This window comes from Branchiostoma floridae, chromosome 1, assembly GCF_000003815.2.
Source record: "Branchiostoma floridae strain S238N-H82 chromosome 1, Bfl_VNyyK, whole genome shotgun sequence".
Classification (NCBI taxonomy): Eukaryota; Metazoa; Chordata; class Leptocardii; order Amphioxiformes; family Branchiostomatidae; genus Branchiostoma; species Branchiostoma floridae.
In genome coordinates, this window is record NC_049979.1 from 32,531,134 (window position 1) to 32,553,641 (window position 22,508).

General features: G+C 40.5%; 4 protein-coding genes across 4 annotated transcripts in view; 2 read left to right on the plus strand and 2 right to left on the minus strand.

Moving 5' to 3' along the window:
• Nucleotides 1–2,187, plus strand: part of LOC118424073 — a gene marked incomplete in the record, with an annotated part of 163,824 nt that extends 161,637 nt beyond the window's left edge. The window contains 2 exon segments of the mRNA XM_035832589.1: nucleotides 454–639; nucleotides 1,278–2,187. Coding sequence (XP_035688482.1) covers nucleotides 454–639; nucleotides 1,278–1,436 — 345 coding nt within the window.
• LOC118410961 (homeobox-containing protein 1-like) overlaps nucleotides 1–22,508 on the minus strand; it is a 1,064,572-nt gene that overhangs the window by 227,876 nt on the left and 814,188 nt on the right. The gene's annotated exons all lie outside the window — the stretch shown is intronic.
• Nucleotides 2,437–6,665, minus strand: LOC118410716 (dentin sialophosphoprotein-like). Its single transcript, XM_035812491.1, has 4 exons — nucleotides 6,061–6,665; nucleotides 5,421–5,792; nucleotides 4,246–4,530; nucleotides 2,437–4,110 (listed from the first exon to the last, which is right to left on the minus strand). Exons 1-4 carry the CDS (start codon nucleotides 6,548–6,550, stop codon nucleotides 3,329–3,331), a joined length of 1,929 nt encoding a protein of 642 aa, XP_035668384.1. The 5' UTR covers nucleotides 6,551–6,665; the 3' UTR covers nucleotides 2,437–3,328.
• On the plus strand, nucleotides 7,518–9,716 carry LOC118424145 (protein VAPYRIN-like). Its single transcript, XM_035832709.1, has 3 exons — nucleotides 7,518–7,740; nucleotides 7,905–8,160; nucleotides 9,587–9,716. Exons 1-3 carry the CDS (start codon nucleotides 7,518–7,520, stop codon nucleotides 9,714–9,716), a joined length of 609 nt encoding a protein of 202 aa, XP_035688602.1.

Below are 22,508 nucleotides of genomic sequence, written 5' to 3' on the forward strand. Positions count from 1 at the left end.
TGCTGTAGGATTTGTGTAGCCGTGATTTTGGAAGCCTACTTTTCCCTCCTACTGCAAAATGAAACCACTGTAAAAGTAACTGAAGTTACAGTTGCTGTAACAGTTACAATATGGTTTTCCTGGTTTTGATATCATGTTTGCTCAGGTACCTGCCCAGGCTTTGAAGCCACGAGATTGTCCCAGTGGACTGTCGAATACCTCTCAGCTTGCTCATGACTAACGTACGGCATCTGTTTGTTACCAGGTCCTGAGTTGACTTTAATTCCCAGTTAAAATCACCCCAGGGCCTGGCCATGCCAAAAATAACCCAGTAGCCACAGGTTGTTCCATGAGGCCATGTAGGGCTCACTTTTGAAATTGCATAAGGACAGCTATTAAACTACCCAGCAGGGCCCTTTTTGCAATAGTGACCGAAGCATAACTGACTGGTGCCTGTTGCCCTGCCTCCCCCAGCTGCAGGTGGCAGAGCTGGAGGAGAAGATGGACCGCCTGTCCGGTGAGTACTCATCTCTGTGTCGGCAGGCGGTGGAGCAGCAGGCAGACATGGCAGAGCTGCAGGAGGAGACAGCACGGCAGACCAGCCTCCTGCAGTCAGCTGCAGACAGCAACGCTCGCGGCCAGCAGATGGACCTCATCAAGGTAACTTTACCCAATGGTTGCTTTGCCTTTATGGATGAAAACTCCAAAACTGATGGGAACATACAAATACAAAAAATTGTTCTTTCACATCTACTTCTTGATCTTTGGCATTCTGTGGTATGGTTGTCTTCTGTTCTCCTGTAAGAATTCTCTAATACTAACAAGCTGTTCCATGATCTGCTTGTCTCCAACAATCTTCTTTACATTACCCAAGATCGGTTATTGAATGGAACACTCTACCTGTACACATATGGTATATATGTAACAGCATCAGTAGTAGACAATTTCAAGTAGGGCCCTGTGTAAGGGTCTCCCAAAGCCCAAGATTCAAATTCACTAGCCTTAGTCCATCCTTGTTAGCTTTGGTCAGTTGCTACTGTTGGGACCAGACCAAGCTAACAAGGCTGGACTCAGGCTAGTGAATTTGGGCTTAGACAGTTTTGCCAAGCACAAATTTTGTTTTCTTGTCATCTCAGCATCACTACCAGTACTACTACTGGCTGCAGATGAACATGATACCTTAGCAGAGAGTTTATTCAATAAAATTTAAAAAAAAACGTCACGTAGATTTGTCTGGATAGGAAGGAAAAGAGCCCCATCCATACCACACTAACACCCCCCTCCCGTATTTCCTACAGGAGACTGTGAAAAAACTGAACGAGGCCCGCTCCAACCTGACAGCAGCCAACATGAGGAAGGCAGCTGTCTCCGAGCAGCTGGAAACTCTGCAGACTCATCTGGACGACAAAACTATGCAGCTGCAGACGCACCTGCAGAAAGCTGCAGCTAAGATTTGATTCATCGCAGCGTCTCAGCTTCTGAGATTAGAACGTCAATAGCATACCAAATACATGTTATGTCTCTCAAAATGAATAATCTGTAAATTTTTTAGCATTTACCTTATAGATTTTATATCTTTGCATATTCGTTGCACTTTTACAGGCTACTTTTGGTGGTGCCAGAGAGAAAATGTCTGAGATGTTTTTAAGTTTTCACTTGCTACTTGTATGCTAAACCATGCAGTTTTGACTTAAGTTGTTAGTTACTTGTATTATTTTGTTCTATGCACATGTGATGTCGAGTTTTGGATCTCATGAAGTATTACTGTGTGAAAATATTGTAGGATTTGCTAGGAAATGTAGTTTAGACTTTCTGGAATGTGTTAAGTCATGAACAGTGTTTCTCACTCATTTGGAGTGTGGAAGTGAGATGTTCAAGTTGCCAGGTGCAATGTGAATGAAATATGGAGTTTTTAGACTATGCAAGTTATATTAGGTAATATTGGCAGCAATAATACTGTTGTATAGCTTTACAATTATAAATGGAACTGTGCAAGATTGGTGAGATTTTAACCATGATAATTTTGATGTGAATATTTTGATTGACAAAGGACCGTCTCACCTAGATGTATAATTTTTGGGAAAATGGGAGAAAAGTATTTTTACAGATCTGCACTATTTTGCACCTTTTGTATATATACTGTGTATGGCACATATTTGTAAGCTCTTGAACCAGTTTATGCAATAAACTTTTTGATATTCCTACAAATTTATGTGAATCATTTATTTCAACTAATAATATGTATATTTCTTGAGGCAAACTTTATGTTGCTTCAGAACCTCTAGATATTGCTCAGTATTACAGACACACACAGTTAAGTAGACTGGACTCATTTCTCAAGCTACTGACATCTTCCTCGCCACAGTCGTCCGTCAGTAAGACATCTGGAGCCACATAGTTTCCGTCAAGAACTTTTATTCAGCCTGTCACACAAAAGTAGGATGGTTCCAGCACGTATCAAGTGACCACCACATACATTGGTCCCCAAAGTCTAAAAATCTAAGACCTGCTAAGCGTTGGAAAAACCAAATCGTAAAATGTACTGGATTAAATCTAAAGGCAGGTGAAGCTATGACTCAGGACAATGCAATATAGACATGATAGATGAACCTTACCCTTAAGAGGAGCAAGGGTCCAGTCCCTAACCTAGGCAGGGAGGCAGGCCTTATACATAGTTTCAGTCTTCTACATCTTGCACTTTTTATGGACCTGAAATTTGAGCAGTTTTGTTGCTTTTTTTTAATGGTAAATAAATTGTAGGTATCCGTGATCTAGTCTACGAGGAATAATGTTTGATATGCACATTTTCCTGCCCATGTTGATACAATCTCATGAAAACTGGCGCTTTGGTAGAATGTACTGATTTTAACGATGAGGCCGCTTTTCTTTCTGCAGTGGTTTGTGTAAATGACTTTGACTTTGAGGCAAAAAGAAGCTAACAGCAACCACATGTAGGGATGATAAATCTAAAACTAAAACTCGATGAACTAAAAATGGGGTATGGTCGAAATGTATACGATGCGTATGGTGTTTATATCTGTTTGCGCGTGGGTAAAGCTTCTCTTACACGTTAACTTAATATCCAATGATGGAAACTTGAATTGAGGAACTAACGTCAGTGCGAATACTGCATAACCCAGTGTCGAACTTTTGTTGAGAAACATTAACAGCGTTTAAGAGTTTTTGGCATCAAATAAGTATCAGGTCAGCTGAAGGTTAAAACGGACCTTCCTGGTGACTAAACGCTGTGCTTATTGACTGACTGATACTGTTTTTAGATGTTCAAACCCCAATGATGCATTTAACATGCAGAAAATGAATACTACAACTGTAGTATAAGATTGTCATATCAGTCCTCTGGTCCAAATACTCCAGGTGCCTCTTTCAGAGCCACGCGGACCAGTTCTTCCCAGTACCAGCGCTTGATGTAGGTCGCGTGTTCCTTCTCATCTTGTACCGACTTGGTGAGGGTCTTCTGGATGCCACGCAGCTCCTCCAAACTTAGTCCTTGTGTGTCGGGTAACTTGTAAGATGTGCGATCGGGCACGGCAGCGATAATGTTCTTGATAACTGGGTACCGGAGAACATGCGGGGCGGCAGTGGCGAGTCTGGATCGAAGGGAGTCGGCATGAGCGAGAAGCTTTTCCGCATAGTCTCTCTCAAGACGGAGCTCTGCCCACAGCTTGTCGACTGACGACATGGCCACTTCGTACTGAGGATCTTCTGCGTCCTTGTGTTTGGGCGATAGGGTGGTTGTTGTGAGCGACACTCCTCCTTCAGTAGACGTTGTCGTCTGACTATCTATACCAGCGCCGCTGTTGTCGGATGCTTCCGTCTGTTCTCCATGGACAACTGAAGGATGACACTCTGGGACATCTCCATATCCGGCAGCAGGGCGTTTGTCTGCTGTATCTGGAGCTGTGGCTGGTAGGCCGGATGCCGAGCTTGTTGAAGACGCTACTTTGACGTCTGCGGCGTCGCCGGTAGCGGCAGGTGGTGAGCTGTCCTTGCCGCTGTTGTCCGGTGGTCCGTCGGGCTCTTTTTCCTGAGAAACATTGATCTTGTCATTCTCCAGCTCTGGTTTCTCTTGCAGCTCCGTCTTGACTGAACCTTCGGAAGTCTTCACTGGGTCTAAAAAGAGAAACGCACATTCAATAACGCGGTTTCGTCCGACATCTATAATTCCGTGTTTCATCTAAAGGAGACGTATACATGCATATTGTTACCACTTTCATCTAGAGATGGAATTTAAGGGGAAAGACTTACCTTGACCCTTTGGTAGCTCACTCTCTTGCGCGTTGACCTCCCTGTCTTCGTTTGCAGCAAACTCGTCCGCTGTGTCTGAAGTTGAGGCTGTCTCTGAAGCGTCTTCTTTGACGCCTGCGATGCCGCCAGCGACGGAAGGTGGTCTGCTGTCCTTCGCGCTGTTGTCTGGTGGCGTGTTCGCTTGTGTTTCCTGGGAAACTGCAACAGCCTGGTCCTGGTGATTCTGCATCTCCGACAGAGCCTCCGTCTTCTCTTGCGCGGACGACTCTACGGACCCCTCTTTGGCTGAGACGGAATAGAAAGATACAATACGTGTATTTTGTATTATGGCCACAGCAAGTAAATCTTATTGATGATATCCTCTGCAGACTGCAAAAATAGTGCGATAGGGCGAAAAAGAAACAAGATGGGTGAAAAAAAACAAGATGGCTACATTTTCAAAAATAGGTACCATAAAGTTGTAATGACTGTTGTAAAAAAAAACTAAGGAAACAAAACATGGTATCAGAGCCAACAAGACATTCATTCCTGTATTTAAGACATGTACTAGTGTGGTAAAAGTGACACTAGTGTCGTAGACTGGCATCACCAATAAAGTTGGTAACCACACTCATGGCTTCAATAATGGTGTCACTCTTACAACTATCCAATAAGTTTCATTTCTACAACTACAGTCCTGGGTACCTCGCAAGTATCACTTCTACAAGTACAGTCATTAGGCTACAACCCAATATATTGCTCATTTTGGAACTTTATCGTCATGTTGACCATCCCTGCAGAAGAAAAAAATTTTTTTTTTTCTGAAATCAGGTGAAAATTAATGCGCGCGCTGATGTCATCCACAAAATTTACTTGCTGTGGCCTATTCCATTTTTCAAAATAAGATGTAGACTGGTTTATTTCATTGGAACTTTTCCAGCAAATATGATAGTTCCCTCCAAGTATGTCAGACTCTACACTTTTTGCTTCTTTGGAAATGCTCAGCGTGGTCATTGCCATGTATGTATCCTTGCCATGTGGTAGGGGATAAGGTTGATTTATACCCTATCAAGACAAATAGCTTTAACTGCCACGACAAGACACAGAATGAGCAGACGAAGGGTAGTCAAAAGATGCAAGTAGAGCGGGATTTTAGAGAACAACCCTGTACAGAGGGAACATCTGACGCCTCTTACCTTCACCCTTTGGCAGCTCCCTCTCCCTCTCTGGACCGTCAGCATCACCGGGCGTCACGTCCGTGTTACCAGAGGAACAGTGTGCGTCGTTTGGAGGGACGTCCCTGTCTTCGTTAACAGCAAACGTGTCCGCTGTGTCCACAGTTGAGGCTGTGTCTGAAGTTGAGGCTGTGTCTGAAGAGTCTTGTTTGACGGCTGCCATGTCGCTGGCGACGGATGGTGGTTCGTTGTCTTTAGTGTCTGTGTGTGTGTCCGTTTGTGTTTCCTGGGAAACTGCAACGACCTGGTCCTGGTGATTTTGCAGCTCCGACAGAGTCTCCAGCTTCCTTTGTACGGATACCTCAACCGTCCACTCGGGAGACTTGGCTGGGACTGGATAGAATGATGAAATGCGTATACTGTACTGTGTGTTTTCTATCACTTCAGTTATCAGTTAAAATAAAGACTAGTGTCTTTTCATTAGGACGTTTCCACAAAACTTAATTTTTCTGTAAGTCATTTTCATAGTTATCCATGCTCTGTAGTAGGAGTAAAAGCTAGCTGATTCCTACAATATCAAGACAGTTATATGACCACGAAAGCATAACATAAAAACTCATAGCGGCATACAGGAGCAGAAACAGATGCCCCTTGGCCTTACCTTGGTTCTGTATAGGTTGACTTTTCACTTCCGTGCCGTCGAGATTAACGGAAACTTGTAAGAACACTTCCTCATTCCTCCGCCCGCCTTTGCTGGGTCGGTCCATGATGTACCACCACTTCTGTGGTAAACCGTCCGCTGACTCTAGTGCGGCTGCAACATCGATGGAGAGCTGACCAACTGTGGTGTCTTTGCAGCGCTTCGCCTTACGAAGTTTCAGAACCAGTAGGCCTGTTGGCGACCATGGCACGAACTCCGTAGAATGCTCCCAGATCAGCGCATCGGACTTTTTCTTTGCGGTTTGTATCTTTACCTTGCCATGGCGCATTGTTACCAGATACTTGCCCTGACTCTGTCGACCAACTTTGCCCTCATGGACAGTTACGCTGAGTTTTGTCTCGCCGCTCTGTCTTTTACCGCCAGGCCTGAGCAATGAAAGCACGTGTACCACTGAAAGAAACGCTGACGCCGCCTTGTCGAAAACCCCCATATTTCAATGTAGAACATGCAAATTCACTTTGACAAAACGCGGAGCTCGAGAGATCCGTGCGTATCCTCGGTCAACAGTGGCTTTATGTTTTGTTGCTGTGCTACAGCGTGGATAAATGCAGTTCTAGAACACTCCGTAACAATCGCGAGCGCTCCGTGGAACATGGAAATTGTGCTGAACGTGATGCCATAATAACGTGCGACATTTTCTTTCTAACTATCTGTTATAGCTGTTGACATTTCCAGATCTCCGTAGCGTTGTTTTTAATTTCGCATCGTTCGTTCACACCACCTTCCGCCAAACGCGTGCATTTGCCGTTGTGTTATATCAACAGGTCTCTTTCTTATTTGCAATATATGATCAAATTCTGATGTTATAGTAATCAAGGAAGAAATATAAGTAGGCATGTTTTAAATCAATTCTGTACCGTTTCGACGCATTGGCCAAACATTGGGGGTGCGGCGTACAGATGACTCGGCCAAGACAGCTAGCTTTTCATTACGATTGCGCGCACCACAGACTCACGGTTATAACAATATAATATATGCTTCGTTTCGGCCTGTTACAAAATATATGCTCTACTTTGCAAAATAAAATTTAAAAAACAGATAGATATCGTTCCTTACCAACGAGCTTTTCACAGAAACTTTTTACCAACATTGACAACGACCCAAACCGTTGCAGTAAAGGCAAGGGAAGGAATTTACTTCTAACTTCATTACGCTGCGATGAACTGTCACTGTGCTGCAATTGCCCTTCTTCTAGACCAAGGTGCAGATGTGGAAATATGGGACCATGATTGTCGGACAGCCCTACATTTTGCTGCAAGTAGCGATGAAAGGATGAGTAGTCCTCAACCGCTATACAAATTTGTTATGGATGGGCTGATTACTCCCGTCATTTGCAATTTTCTCCTGAAAAACACCGTTGTGATGCAATCTCACTCTTGTTAGATGGAGGAGCAGACATGGATTTTAAAGATCGGTATGATTGCACTCCGCTACATTACGCTGCGTATGAAGGGGACAACGATGCCATTCGCCTCCTGTTGAACAGAGGGGCGGAGTTTCACGAACAAAATACATACCGTCAGACTGTACTTCACATAGCAGCCTTTCACGGCCATAATGACACAGTCAAGTTGTGGTTGGATCATGGTGTAGACATTGCTGCAGTGGACAACATGTGCCGTACAGCGCTTGCTGTGACTGCAAGACACGGCCATCACGAAACAGTTAACTGTGTTCTCTCGACGGTAATCTGGCTGCAAAGGGCACGCATGATTCATGTATTCCTTTGTTGGATGCTGCTCGGAATGGATATTGTAAGTTTATTGACGTTGCCTTAACATTAGGTGCTACGCTGGATGAAAATTGCTCGGGCAACACAGCACTTCATGCAGCCATTCCGCATGGAGGTCTGAAAACTGTTACACATCTATTGGGTCTAGGGGTGGAGGTGAACGCGAGGAACAAAGATGGCAAAGATGGTGGTTGGACAGCACTTGACCATGCCCTCCACTGGGGGGACTTCACAATTGCAGAAGCACTCCTTTTGGCAGGCGCAGACTGTAACATGGAGATTGACGAGGAGCCAACACCTGTGCCAGGGTGGGTCAATCTGCGCAAACTCATACTCGATCACAGAAAACACTACCCAAATCTACAAAGATCATGTCGAGTAAAGATCCTTAGTGTTCTAGGTTGGAGCAGGCATGAAGTGATTGACCAATTAGCAATACCGCAAGTTCTGAAAGACTACTTGTTATTCAACGATATTTGGTACTAGTCCTTTACAACCTTTACTTTACATGAGATACATTCCTGAAATGTTTGGTCCTTTCAACAGGTGCTTTGATGGATTCAGATCTCAACATAAGTGACTTCTCTACATAAAAAATGATAAAGACAACCTAATCCCCCCTTTTTTTACAATTGTCCCAGTACTTCAGAATTTTGCCTATATCGTCAAAGCTGTCAACTCTGACCTTTTGTTGACTTGTTAGTGTTCACTAATGCAGTAGGTCTAACTGCAATACAACTGTAATAAAAGGCTTCTGATTAAGCGGTCTAAATTAAAGGTGAAGGAAAATGTGTTGTTTAATAGGGGAAAGTTACAGCTCTAAAATATTGCAATTTTCAAGAAAGTTATTCTTTCGATATGTGTGATATAGGACTATGAAGCCAATCTTGATTCAAGGATTTTATATTCTTTCTCTTATCATACAGTGTTAGAGTTAAAACAAAGGTTGCCATCCTGTATTTTTATTATATCTTATATTATATTCCAGAAAATAGAATCCATTCCATGTCACCATGCAGGTTGCCATTGTCATCATTTACTTCTAAGCAAATGCTTCATTGATACTAAACATCTTGATAGACAAATGAATGTCTTCAATACAAAACAGCCAAAGAAAGGAAAAATGATTCAATTAAAGAGGCGACCTTTAATAAGAAAAATGATAACCTTGTTGAAAGTTACAATGCAAACAAGTGATCAACTGTAGTGATGAACAATCTTCATTTTATTTTCTCTTTGAAAGAAAACTGTTCAATGGGAACATTGTAGCCAAGCGATGGAACAGCTTTGACAGAAATACAATGCAAAGGAGGTATTATAAACGACGCGCATGTGTTTACTGTTTACATCTGTTTACGTGTGGATAAAACTTCTCCCAAACGTTAACTGAATACTGAACAGTTGATAAAATGAATAGCAACTTTTAAAACAGAACCTAACAGCTGTAACAGTTTCATGTTAGCAAATCGAATAAACTGTTTACAGGAAACAAAATCGTATTATATTAGCATCTGGCATCAAAGTGGAAGTATATTCTCAAGTCTCAACACAAGCTGGATCAGATGAAGATTCAAAAGGGAGTTTCTTATTGACAGAACGCTGTGTTGATTGATTGGCTGCGCTGTAGAATAAAACTCTTGTTTAAACTCAATAACACATTTAACGCAAACAGAAATTCATTTTACAATCGTAGTATAAGATTGGCACATCAGTCCTCTGGTCCAAATACTTCAGGCGCCTCTTTCAGAGCCACGCGGACCAGTTCTTCCCAGCACCAACGCTTGATGTAGGTTCCGCGTTCCTTCTCATCTTGTACCGACTTGGCGAGGGTCTTCTGGATGCCTTGCAGCTCCTCCAAACTTAGCCCTTGTGTGTCGGGTAACTTGTAAGATGTGCGATCGGGCACGGCAGCGATAATGTTCTTGATAGCTGGGTACCGGCAAGGAGAGTGACATATTCTCCTTCCAGGGACTGTGCGGGAAAATGAAACCCTCTGGTGGTCAAACTCCCCTGAAAAACTATCCCCCTATACCAGCATAGTTAGTCTGGTAGAGACCCCATCCCGCAAAGTTAATTTTACAGGCTCACTTGGGCCGGTAACGGGCTATGTAGACAACACTAACCACCGTCTTTCAAATGATATTTTGGATTCCCCAAGACCCAGTCGCGACCCTTATAACATTTAAGCAACGTAAAAGACCAAGTAAAGATGCCTATACGAGGGGCGTGCAATTATTAATGGTCCTGACCCATTTCCCATAGCAGGAGATTAATGAAACTTGGCACAGTTATTAGTCTTTCTCTTCATAGGAATCACCCAGAGTTATGCATTTCTCCCATCGTTTGATGCAGCTCTGGACATCGATTTTGTAGGACACCCCAGGTTGGTCCTCCAACTGATGCCTCATCAATGGCACAAGAGGGACGACCAGGTCTGGGAGCTGTTTCCACAGACTTCCAGCCACGTTTGAATTCAGGATGCCAGCGTTTTACAAGGTCATATGATGGGGCATCATCACCATAAGTTTCATTTATTTCATCAAAAGTCTTCTTTGGTGTGCGTCCTTTCAAATACAAAAACCGGATCACTGCGCGACACTCAACTGGTTCCATTTCACACCTGGTCCATTTCGCACCTGACTAAGTTCAAACACCAGTAAATCAGAAACCACAATTAGTTCAGAGCTGTCTTTTGCAACATAACCCATAGAGATATGAATTATTACACATACAAAATTTCATTTAGATCAGACAACTGGAAGTGGGTCAGGACCATTACTTATTGTACGCCCCTCGTATTTTCAAGCGGGCTTTACTTTGTTTTTAAACCTGTCGTATAGGTTGAGTGTTAGTTGTGACATTTACGACTGCTTAAAGGTAGCTTAAACATTACTTAACTATGTTCAAATGTTTAAGCTTCATTTACGAAAGGCATTAAGCATGCTTAATTATCTGATTTCATGCAGTGAAAACGGATAACCATAACCTAGTATGTCGTTTGCTTAGACCGAGATGTACATAATGAAGTGCAACGGATGGAAATTAGGATTAGATATACATTATTAATTCGAAAAACTTATATTGCATTGATTTCTATTATAGAACTCAGATACATGTAATGAGTGGTTAAATGCAGATGGAACAGAAACAGAAACCATCCAGTTTTCTCTTGTTGAACAGCCTATTTTTAAGAGCAAGGTAAGTCTATTCCTGGTTACTGCTGATCTCTCCTACTCTCTGTGAAATTTGGCAATGTCGTGAATTGATATTTCTGTTTTTAACGGGACTATTCTGTCAATCAAAACATACAAGGCCTTCTTCAACAACGCAGTACAACATGAAACAAACTCCATTGCATATTCATACCCAAAAGGCTTAATGCACATATGACAAAACGTTGTCTAGCAGTTTGCCACTACAAAGCATGGAATATTTAAGTACTACATTCTAACGGCAATTACTATTTTGATATATGAACCGTTATATATAGATATGAACAGTAGTTTGGTATCTATTTAATATATTGCATACATTCAATTTCATTCGTATGATTCTTCGCAAAGGTGGTGGGTTGTATGGATTCAATAAATTCGCGTGTTTCTAAGTTAGTTTAAGTAGTAGATTGTATCAATTTCAGAACATCCGCCATAATACCTTGGCACTATTATACTGCAGTAATGAACAAGGCCAACACAGATATGTAACCTCATCACAGTGTTTAGTACTCGATATGGACTGATTTTGTTTGCAAAATAATGACGTCACTTTGTTTCTTTTATTCATTCCACACATTCCTTTTCCCTCTAACTGTAATTTTTACAGAGCCATTGTGGCATGTGGACAATCGTCAATCCTTACGTGTCATTGAGAACCCCTTTCGAGTCATATCATTTTTGCAGCTATTATTTTTTTCTGCAATCATCTCATGACCTGCTAGGGGGCAATTTTGATCCATACAGCTGACTCCGATGCTCACTTAGAGGGTTACCTAAGTATATAGAAGACTCATATTTATTTCTTTCCTTTTTTTCGTTATTTTTCTTTCTAATCAGACTTTTACTTATCTCCGTATCAATAGACCTAAGGCCACACTGCTTTGTGCAATCACTTCATTCCCTTCATCATCTATTCATTCATCAATACATCAAACAGCTGTTTTATATAGGTCCGTAGCTGCAAATAAGTATATTCCTGGTAATTGCTGACCTCACCACACTAAGGACATTTTGACAGTGTCGTAAATTCATATTCTATTATCAGCATATAAATGCACATATGACCGAAAGTTGTATAATGGAAATGGTGTTCCTTCAAATAGATTTTCCTCTATGTGTGTAAATCTCTTCCTAATCTACCTGCATGCCTACGATGATGCAAATCTGCCGTTCTTTAATTATCCTTCTGTAATCTCGTATTCTATCTTAATTCGTTTTTGATTATCCTTACGTAATATTTACCGCTACCACATTAATTTCTTCACCTTATTCATCGAGTGTAATAAATTTAGTCTAGTATAAAGTCGGCTTTGTTTAAGCTACGTTCGCTTTTCCCTCCTCCTGCACCTACTTAATGCATTGCTTCGTATTATGTTTTTTGTATTCAATTCTGTAAATAAATGAACAAAACAAAACGAAACAAGTGCATTACCAGATAAAATCGCAGGTGCCCTCTTTGAACCACCGAAAAAAAAATCAAGCAATTATAAGTAACAGGTACAACCGCTAGGAGTCCTCTTAGTCCTGTATAAGAATCATGTTCTTACTTGTCTAGAACCAAATATTAAGCTCCTATTTTCTGTTTATTTATTTTTGATTATCCTTACATACTATTTACCGCTACCAAATAAGTACATCACCTTATTCATAGATTGTAATGATTGTAACGAAACAAGTGCAGTTCCGGGAAAAATCGCAGGCACCCTCTTTGATCCATCAAAAAAAAATTCACAAATAAAATATGCAACAGGGGCTATCGCCGACAAGGGTCCTCTTTGACACGTGAAAGCCGCCAACCGTTGTAAAATATATCGAGTCAGAGAGTAAAAGAAAGCCGTAACTTATTATGAAAGTAAAGCAGACAAAAATACAATCACGTATCTAATATTTTAGGTATGTTGTTAGTATCATCAGTGAATTTGAGTTTATATAAATGCATTAATAGAACCGACTTATTGTTACAGTTCCATGTAGTAAATGTGTATTTAATAGATACTGGTCTTTTAATTTTCCAAGTCGTACAACAATGTCGACTTAGATATTCGGGTAAACAAATCTGACATGTCTGTTTACTGAAAGTCGATAAATAGACCAAACCATAGCCATGGACCTTTAACCAGTTAACCGCCATATGGGAAATCCACGCTTGATGTTTCCATTGATATAATGAAGCAGTCGCAGCAGTGTACAACATTTTTTTTTACATTTAAAGTCCCTTTAAACACATCTTATAACCAACCCTAGCTCCTGTCTTAAAATCATATATCAAGCTCTTATTTTATCTTAAATCGTATCTATTATTCTTACCCACTATTCAACGCTACCACATAAAGTATACAAAAATATTTATTTCCCTCCTTGTTTTATTCATCGATTGTGAAAGAATTAGTTAAGTGTAAGGGGAAGGCTTAGCTTAGGCTACGTACGCTTCTCCCTCCTCCTACATCTACTATTATGTATTGTTACTTATCATGTTTTACGTTTCTTGTGCAAATAAGTAAACAGAACAAAACAAAACAAGTGCAGTACCGGGTAAAATCGTAGGTGCCCTCTTTGATCCACCAAAAAACTTAAATATGCAACAGGTACAATCGCCGCTAGGAGTCCTCTTTAACACGTGAATGCCAACAATTGTGACTGGCAGACAGGAAAGGAAAGCCGTAAATAATTATCAAAGCAAAGCTAGCAAAAACACCATCATGTTATCTGAAATTTTATGTATGGTTTTAGAATCATCGGTAAATTGACATTCTTGTATGGTAACCTCGATTAATAGAAACGAATTATCGTTATAATTCCATGTAATAATTGTCTATTTTATCGATACTGGTGTTTTAATATTCCGAGTCGTACCAAAATGTCTAGTGAAATATTCCGCTAAACAAAGTACCATGTTTATTTACTGAAAGTCGATAGATAGAAAAAAAACCTAGCCATGGACCCTGGCACTTAACCAATATATGTGAAATCCACGTTTAATTTTTCAATTGATATTACCAAGCAGTCGAACAGACACATTAAAAGTTCCTTAAAATTCAGCTAAAAAACAACTCTAGCCCCCGGTATTAAATTCATATATTAAGCTCGTTTAAAAAAAAATCTTAGTTCGTACTTTGTTATACTTACCTACAATTTAACACTATCGCATTTCAATACACAAAAATACATATCCTTAATTGTATTTTCTATTGATTGTTAGTTTAGAAATTATTCAAAGTATATGGGGGTGGCTTAGTTTAAGGAACGTATGCTTTTTCCATCTCATACACCTACTTTTATGTATTGTTACTTATTATGTTTTACGCATTTGCTTGTGAAAATAAATAAATAAACAAAACAAAACAAGTGCAGTACCGGGCAAGACCGTAGGTGCCCTCTTTGATCCATCGAAAAATAAGATATGCAACAGGTACAATCGCCGCTAGGAGTCCTCTTTGACACGTGAATGCCAACAATTGGGAAACATATAGAGAATAAGAGAAACCATTAATTATTTATCAACGTAAAGCCGGCAAAATACATCATTATGTTACCTAATAATGTAGGTACGTTGTTTGCATCATCAGTGAATTGAAATTCTTATATGTTATTCATGTTTTAATAAAACCAAATCTTGTTATAGTTCCATGTAGTTAACGTTGACTCACTCGATACCATTCTTTTCTGACAATTCGAGTCTACAAAAAAATCAAGTTTTCATGTTAAGCAGTGTCTTTTAGGCAGTACTGATATATTCCCGTAATTAAAGATGACATGTCTGTTTACTACAAGCTGATAATAGACAAACATTAGCCATACGCCTTATCTGAATTTGCTAAACATTACTTGAAATGAATCTTCAGGTAACTTTCTATTAAACAACAACATAGACCTTTAGTAGCTCATTGTCGGTACTAGTTCAGCACACTCTAGAACTATTTTTTGTCATAATTTATCGAGTTGGGTCGTCCCACTGGCTGGTTGGGGCCGTTATTGGGTGAGCGGGAAACAGATGACGCCGTGAAAACTGTGGCTGTATTTTCCAAACCCTAACTTGTGCCCCAGCCAATACATTACAGCAGAATGAGTTTGAATAGACCTAAGCTGACGGAGATTACTCAAAATCAAGGCAAGGCAAGATGTCTGTTAGTTGGATAGGATTAAGTTTTAAAAAACATTCCAGTCAAAATTAACTAGTGGCTATCAGTGACAAACAAAGTATGGCTGAACAATACTCTGAATGCATTTCAGTTCAAAATGATTTACTTTCACGGAAGCTGGAAAATTGATTGTTCGAGGTGGTTTTAAGTTCGCTGTAGCGCCACAGACTGTAGTCACATACTATAGTCACTGTTGAAAATGTTCGCGGTAGTTTTAAGGTCGCGATGAAGTGGCCACTACAAAAGGGGGAAAAATCAAACCACCACAAACATTTCTGCGTTTACAGTATAGTCTTGGTAACAATCATACAAGACGGGGGCCCTTGTCTAGCGGGGTATTTTCAGACCGGGACTTGGGCCCCAACAAAAACATTACAGTTAAATGGCTTTAAAATGGCTTGCACATAATTTACGTTGGGATGGATGTTGTTACTTGGCTTTGATGGGTTTTGAGAAAAGCTTACACACACACACACACTACTCCTCATAAGACGGCTAGAAGTAGTTGTTAATATTAGCTAAAAACAATGTATTGTTGGTCACGATCATACAGGGACTCTGTTCGGTGGGGAGTTTTCAAACCCTGAGCTGGGCCCCAATACATTACAGTTGAGTGATTTTGAATAGACTGGCTCTGACAGCAATTAGAGGTAATGTATGCACGAATGTTGTCAGTTGGTTCACTGCACGAGAATGACTTCGAATCCTAAAAAATACGACGGATCCGAAATCGGGCGACATGCCGAACACGGAACGTTTTCGAGCGAATCCGGACAAATCCATGATCCTTACTCGAATACGACGATGCACTGCAAATCGGACCAATTCCAGTGTCATATACCTATCGGATAGGAATTTCCTCGAAAAGAATTAATAACAGTACACTGCACTACTAAGACTCTTGATTTTTATGACTCGTAATTCATCGGATTACTACCTTCGCAGAGTCTGTAGAAATACAAAAACTGGGATTTCACGGATTTCCGAATTACCCACAAAGCACCTCTCCAGTGGACACTTTGGCAGATGCAAACAAAATCCGACAGTCGGAATCTCGCAGATTTGCAGATTATAAAAAGGAAACTGGCCACAAGGTGACGTTTTCGACGAATACGACGCGAATCCGAAACCCGCAGTCCTTAATTACCCGTAAGATACAGGATGCTAAGTGGGCGGCTGAAACCGTTGTGATCAGGGTGCGGCACAGATATGAAAGTCGTTTCATCGCTCTCTGTCCTGTACATGGCATCACCGGAGTCTACAATAGTGATTTGGAGTGGCTTAAGATTCGAATAAAATGTGGTTTAAATTTGAAGGCGCGGAATAGTGACGTTGCTTTTTCGTCGATGTAATCTTCGTCGCCCCCCTCCATAATTGCACAACTGGCAGTGAAGTCGATTTACATTAAGTGGGACGGTCCTTGGTAAGTACAAAGTATATTATGAAGTTTCGGTTTCTGACAAAACTAGGTTCGTATCTTGTTACTGGCATACCATGACATTTAATAGTTTAAAGCCTCAAACTTACCTGCCTACCTCTGCTGTGAGAAACGTTATAACTTGCATCTTCTTCATACTGGCCAATGGACAACAGGAATTCATGTCGGGTTGAAGATAGGAAAGAACAAACAGCTGAGTGGTCTATAATCTATGATCTTGTAGAAGATTGGGCTTGGGAAATTTCACAGGTATTCAATGTATCACAAAGGTCTTACAGTTTGTGTATATAGTAATTTATAAGCTAGAAGCAGTAACGTGTATTCAGTTAACCTTACATCTGATTGACCAATATCGTGTTCAAGTTGGAAAAATAAGTCAAATTTTTCAATCTATGGATGCCCAGATTTTTTTTTAGACAAATGTAACCATGATATGCGTTTTGTCTTCTAATTTGTCTAATTATTTCGCCGTAGCGCCATACATTATAGTCACATACTATTGTCGAAAAAAATGTTCGCGGTAGTTTTAAGGTCGCGATGAAGTGGCCAACGCAAAAGGGGCAAAACAGAGCTACCGCGAACATCAATAAGAACGGGGGCCCTTATCTAGTGGGGTATTTTCAAACCGGGACTTAGGCCCCAACCAATACAATACAATAGAAAGGTTTTAAAAAGGCTCTGACAGAAATTGCACATAATTTATGTTGAGATGGATGTTGTTACTTGGCTCGGAATTGGTTGTGAGGCAAACACACACACACACACACACTACTCCTCATAAGACGGCTAGAAGTATTTGTTAATATTAGTTAAAAACAATGTATTGTTGGTCACGATCATACAGGGACTCTGTTCGGTGGGGAGTTTTCAAACCCTGAGCTGGGCCCCAATACATTACAGTTGAGTGATTTTGAATAGACTGGCTCTGACAGCAATTAGAGATAATGTATGCACAAATGTTGTAAGTTGGTTCACTGCACGAGAATAACTTCGAATCCTAAAAAATACGACGGATCCGAAATCAGGCGACATGCCGAACACGGAACGTTTCCAAGCGAATCCGGACAAATCCATGATCTTTACTCGAATACGACGATGCACCGCAAATCGGACCAATTCTGGTGCCGTATACCTCTCGAATTCGAGCTTTTTTGAATCCTGACTGATACGGCGGCGTATTTTGGTAAATCCGTGATTTTGATGAGAATGTTCACATTGAATATAATTACCAACAGTACACCGCACTACTAAGACTCTTGTAAGTGCAATCAGGAAGCGCAGAAAAGACGCATAAAATCCGACTGCCGGAATTCATCGATTTACTACCTCCACAGAATCCGTAGAAATACGAAAACCGGGATTCACGGATTTCCGAATTACCCACAGAGCACCGCTCCAGTGGAAACTTTGACAGATCCGTACAAAATCCGACAATCGGAATGTCGCAGATTTGCAGATTATAAAAATGACACTGGCCACAAGGGGACGGTTTCGACGAATATGACGCGAATCCGAAACCCGCAGTCCTTAATTACCCGTAAGATACAGCGTGCTAAGTGGGCGACAGAAACAGTTGTTGGTTCAGGGTGCTGCACAGATATGAAAGGCGTTTCATCGCTCTCTGTGCTGTACATGGCATCACGGAGTCTACAGTAGTGATTTGGAGTGGTTTAAGATTCGAAGGGAATGTGGTGTAAACTCGAAGGCGAGGAATAGTGACGTTGCTTCTTCGTCGATATAATCTTCGTCGCCCCCCAAGCATCCCCCCCCCCCTCCATCATTGTACAACTGGCAGTGAAGTCGAATCGACATTAAGTGGGACCGTCCTTTGGTAAGTACAAATTATATTACGAAGTTTCAGTTTCTGACAAAACTAGGTTCGTATTTTGTCACTGGCATATCATGACATTTAATAGTTAAAAGCCTCAAACTAACCTGCCCACCTCTGCTGTGAGAAACGTTATAACTTGCAGCTTCTTCATACTGGCCAATGGACAACAGGAATTCATGTCGGGTTGAAGATACGAAAATACAAACAGCTGAGTGGTATATAACTGATGATCTTGCTTTTGTAGAAGATTGGGCTAGGAAAATTTCACAGGTATTCAGTGTATCCCAAAGGTCTTACATTTTGTGTATATAGTGAGCTAGAATCAGTAGCGTGCATTCAGTTAACCATACATCTGATTGATCAATATCCTGTTCAAGTTGGAAATATAAGTCATATGTAGTCAATCAATAGATGCCCAGATTAGTTTTTGACAAATGTAACCGTGCTATGCGTTTTGACTTCTAATTTGTCTAATTAATTCGCTGTAGTGCCATAGACTGTAGTCACATACTATTGTTGAAAAATGTTTGCGGTAGTTTTAAGGTGGCTATGAAGTGGTCCCCGCAAAAGGGGCAAAAATAAAACTTCCACGAAAATTTCTGCATTTACAGTATACTCTTGGTAACAACCATACAGGACGGGGGCCCTTATCTAGTGGGGTATTTTCAAAGGAGGACTTGGGCCCCAACCAATACAGTACAGTAGAATGGAATTAAAATGGCTCTGACAGAAATTGCACAAAATCTATGTTGGGATGGATGTTGTTTATCTAATACTTGGCTCGTGATGGGTTGTGAGACAAACACACACACACACACAAACACACACACAAACACACACAAACACACACACACACACACACACACACACACACACACACACACACACACATTACTCCTCATAAGACGGCTAGAAGTAGTTGTTAATATTAGTTTAAAACAATGTATCGTTGGTCACGATCATACAGGGACTCTGTTCGGTGGGGGCCTCAGTTTTAAAGCCCTGACCTGGGCCCCAATACATAACAGTTCATACAGGGACTCTGTTCGGTGGGGAGTTTACAAGCCCTGAGCTGGGCCCCAATACATAACAGTTGAGTGATTTTGAATAGACTGTCTCTAAGAGCGATTACACTTAATTTATGCAAGGATGTTGTTAGTTGGTTCACTGCACGAAAATGACTTCGAATCCTGATAAATACGGCGGATCCGAAATCGGGCGACATGCCAAACACGGAACGTTTCCGAGCGAATCCGGACAAATCCATGATCTTTACTCGAATACGACGATGAACCGCCAATCGGACCGATTCCGGTGCCGTATTTCTCTCGGATACGAGTTTCCTCAAATCCTGACAGATACAGCGGCGTATTTGGGTAGATACATGATTTTGATGGGAAGTTTCACATTAAATATAATTAACAACAATACACTGCACTACTAGGACACTTAATAAGTGCAATCAGGAAGGACAGAAAATCCGACTGCCCGAATTAATAAAATAATATCTCCAACTTCATAGCATTGAACAATTTTGTATGGTGTATCGGTGAATTCTGTGTGGAAAATTACGTTTGAATAATAAACCAATTGCTACCAATCGTTAGGCCAGATAGACTTTTGGCTAAACGCTGCCTTACCATACTACTGATGTTAAAACTTCAGGCCCTAAAAATCCATTAAAATGCACAGAAGCAGTCTATGACGTGTTTATTCTTAGGACTGATTGCTCTAATTTCGTGACAAGGAAACAGCTGTTGTAGTAAAGAGTTCACATCACTAGTTTAGTTTTTGGAGATTTTCTTAATTTTTATCATTTATAATTTTCATCTTCACCCGGTAACATTACATCTCTGGGTCACTGTCACAGTTATACATCATATTGAAGATCTTTTTTCTCATGTTTCTGCCCATGCTAAATGCAGTACTTCGATTGTATTACATGGGATACTAAAGGCTAAGTACTATAACATGTAGTGTTACAAGTGAACATCTGGACCTTTGTTGTCATTATATCTATTGTTTATATGCATTATCACTTTTCTCAAAACAGTCGTATACGAACTCACACAGTTATGTTGCACAGTGTTATTTGTATGCCTGTCACTACAATTACAGTTTGTATCTCGATAACTGTATAAATGATGTGCATTGAAAGCGCTGGTAAAAGAGTCTAGTATAAAAACAATGAGTTGGCTAACATTTACATGTTAAGAGACCTTAAAGATCATGGGTACACTACTAAAGCACACAATAAACTATCACCGCCTGCTATGCAACCGGCAGTCATTCGATGAGTCATCCTTACCCATGACATACACAAAAAACAATTCAAGGGACGGAATTGTGCGGAAACAACGGATAACACATACCATTTTCACAACAAATGAAAAGTAAATGTCCTTAGATAGTTTTGTCGAGTCCCTATAGCCTTGACACGTAGCCGTGGCACCTTTTTTTTCTTAATTTATGGTTACGTAGTACTATTGAAATCTTCTTAGTCTCCGGTGCTAAATAGTAAGGTCAGAGTAAACTTAGACCAGTAACACATGCACCACTATGATTTTCACCGCTTTTCTAATGTGTAAACAGTGCTCCTGCTGGGCAACAAACTCGTCTGTTGTAGTGAACACAACACCAGCACTGCTCTATTGTGAAGAAGTACAAGCTACCTTACATTTTACTCTGTTGTTTTCATCATGAAATCCCTCTGCCCGAGACTATGTGCAAAAATGTTACTGCAATGAGGTCACCCCAAACAATCCTGTTCGCAATCTTCTTTTAGCTGATAAACAAGAATGTCAATATTAAACAGGTAAAGCATATGAAGTATATAATGCATCTTTTTTTTCACATAATTACGTCAATGTGCTCGGATTTACCAAACATTTCAGCTATTTGGCTTTTCAAAAGGTTTGTCGTCTTCTTTTGTTTCTTATCATTCGGGGTGTTTTTTTGGTGTATGTTTCTAATAGCCTGCCATTACACGGAAAAGATATTAGAGTAAGTAACGAAAATAACCCTTATTTTCATATGTAACCAATCCTCCTGACATTGTGCGTGGTCGTATGGTGAATGACGAAGAGAGAATGTAAACATAAAGAAAGGTAGCAATTAGGTATTGCAGCAGGCTGGTTTTTGTAATTTGTGTTTATATATAGCTTTTGATAATCAATCTGTAAAACAAGACTATAGACACTTAGCTTGTAATGATGTGTACTCAATGTCAGGGATGTTGTATACTATTTTGATATATATTGTTTTAATAAAAATATGTGGGCCGAGTAGGTTATGTGTCTGTTCTAAATTCCATCACCATCCAGGCTACCATTATGTGTATGTCTGTCATGTTGAATCAACGAAGGAAATGAAATAAAATGAATGCATATACTTCTATGTGACAATGACAAATTCAGTTCAGGTCAGGCATCGTATCACAAAGCTGGCGAAAAGATGTTATGGTCCAACAGATCGGACCTGGTCACCAGGTACACCTGGCATGTTATCGTACGGTTGTCAGTTGTCACCGACGACCTTATGTGACAGATTTAAAGATATATGGGCGTCTAGCTTCGGGCGTGATGTGTGTTTTTAATGGGTTCTTTGTGGTGTAGAACCCTCAATTTTGCAGCTGGCGTGTTGTGCAAACTGTGTTCTTATTATATCTTATAACTGGTAACGTTTTGCCGACATATTTGTCTTTACTTGAGGGACACGTGCACAGGGACTTAACCTGTTCTTGGCGTAATTCATTCGGATTCCCAAAAGTAGCCGACTCGACTCACCAGGTCACCAATCCCCACAAAAGGTCAGCATTGTTTTGGTTTCTTAACATGGGCGTTCTATAGTTTATGTGTTTCTATTTACCTACCAGAATGCGGGCATGAAGTAAGGGTTGTCAGAAAGATCAACCGTTTTCTATAGTGTACATGGCAAAAATTTCACTTTTCAGTCAGATTTATATAGATACATTCACTTCTTTTATATCTTTTATTAGCTTGGGATGTTTTACAGAATTACAAGGTTAATGAAT

Excerpts from the sequence above, each read along its gene's own strand:
- LOC118410716 (XM_035812491.1), bottom strand. The coding sequence starts at position 6,550 with ATGGGGGTTTTCGACAAGGCGGCGTCAGCGTTTCTTTCAGTGGTACAC. Across the intron at positions 4,531-5,420 it reads GGAGCTGCCAAAGGGTGAAG|CCAAAGAGGGGTCCGTAGAG; the intron begins GTAAGAGGCGTC and ends ATTCCGTCTCAG. Across the intron at positions 4,111-4,245 it reads TGAGCTACCAAAGGGTCAAG|ACCCAGTGAAGACTTCCGAA; the intron begins GTAAGTCTTTCC and ends TTCTCTTTTTAG.
- LOC118424145 (XM_035832709.1), top strand. The coding sequence starts at position 7,518 with ATGGATTTTAAAGATCGGTATGATTGCACTCCGCTACATTACGCTGCG. Across the intron at positions 7,741-7,904 it reads TGCAGTGGACAACATGTGCC|GTGCTACGCTGGATGAAAAT; the intron begins GTACAGCGCTTG and ends CCTTAACATTAG. Across the intron at positions 8,161-9,586 it reads GAGCCAACACCTGTGCCAGG|GCGCCTCTTTCAGAGCCACG; the intron begins GTGGGTCAATCT and ends CAAATACTTCAG.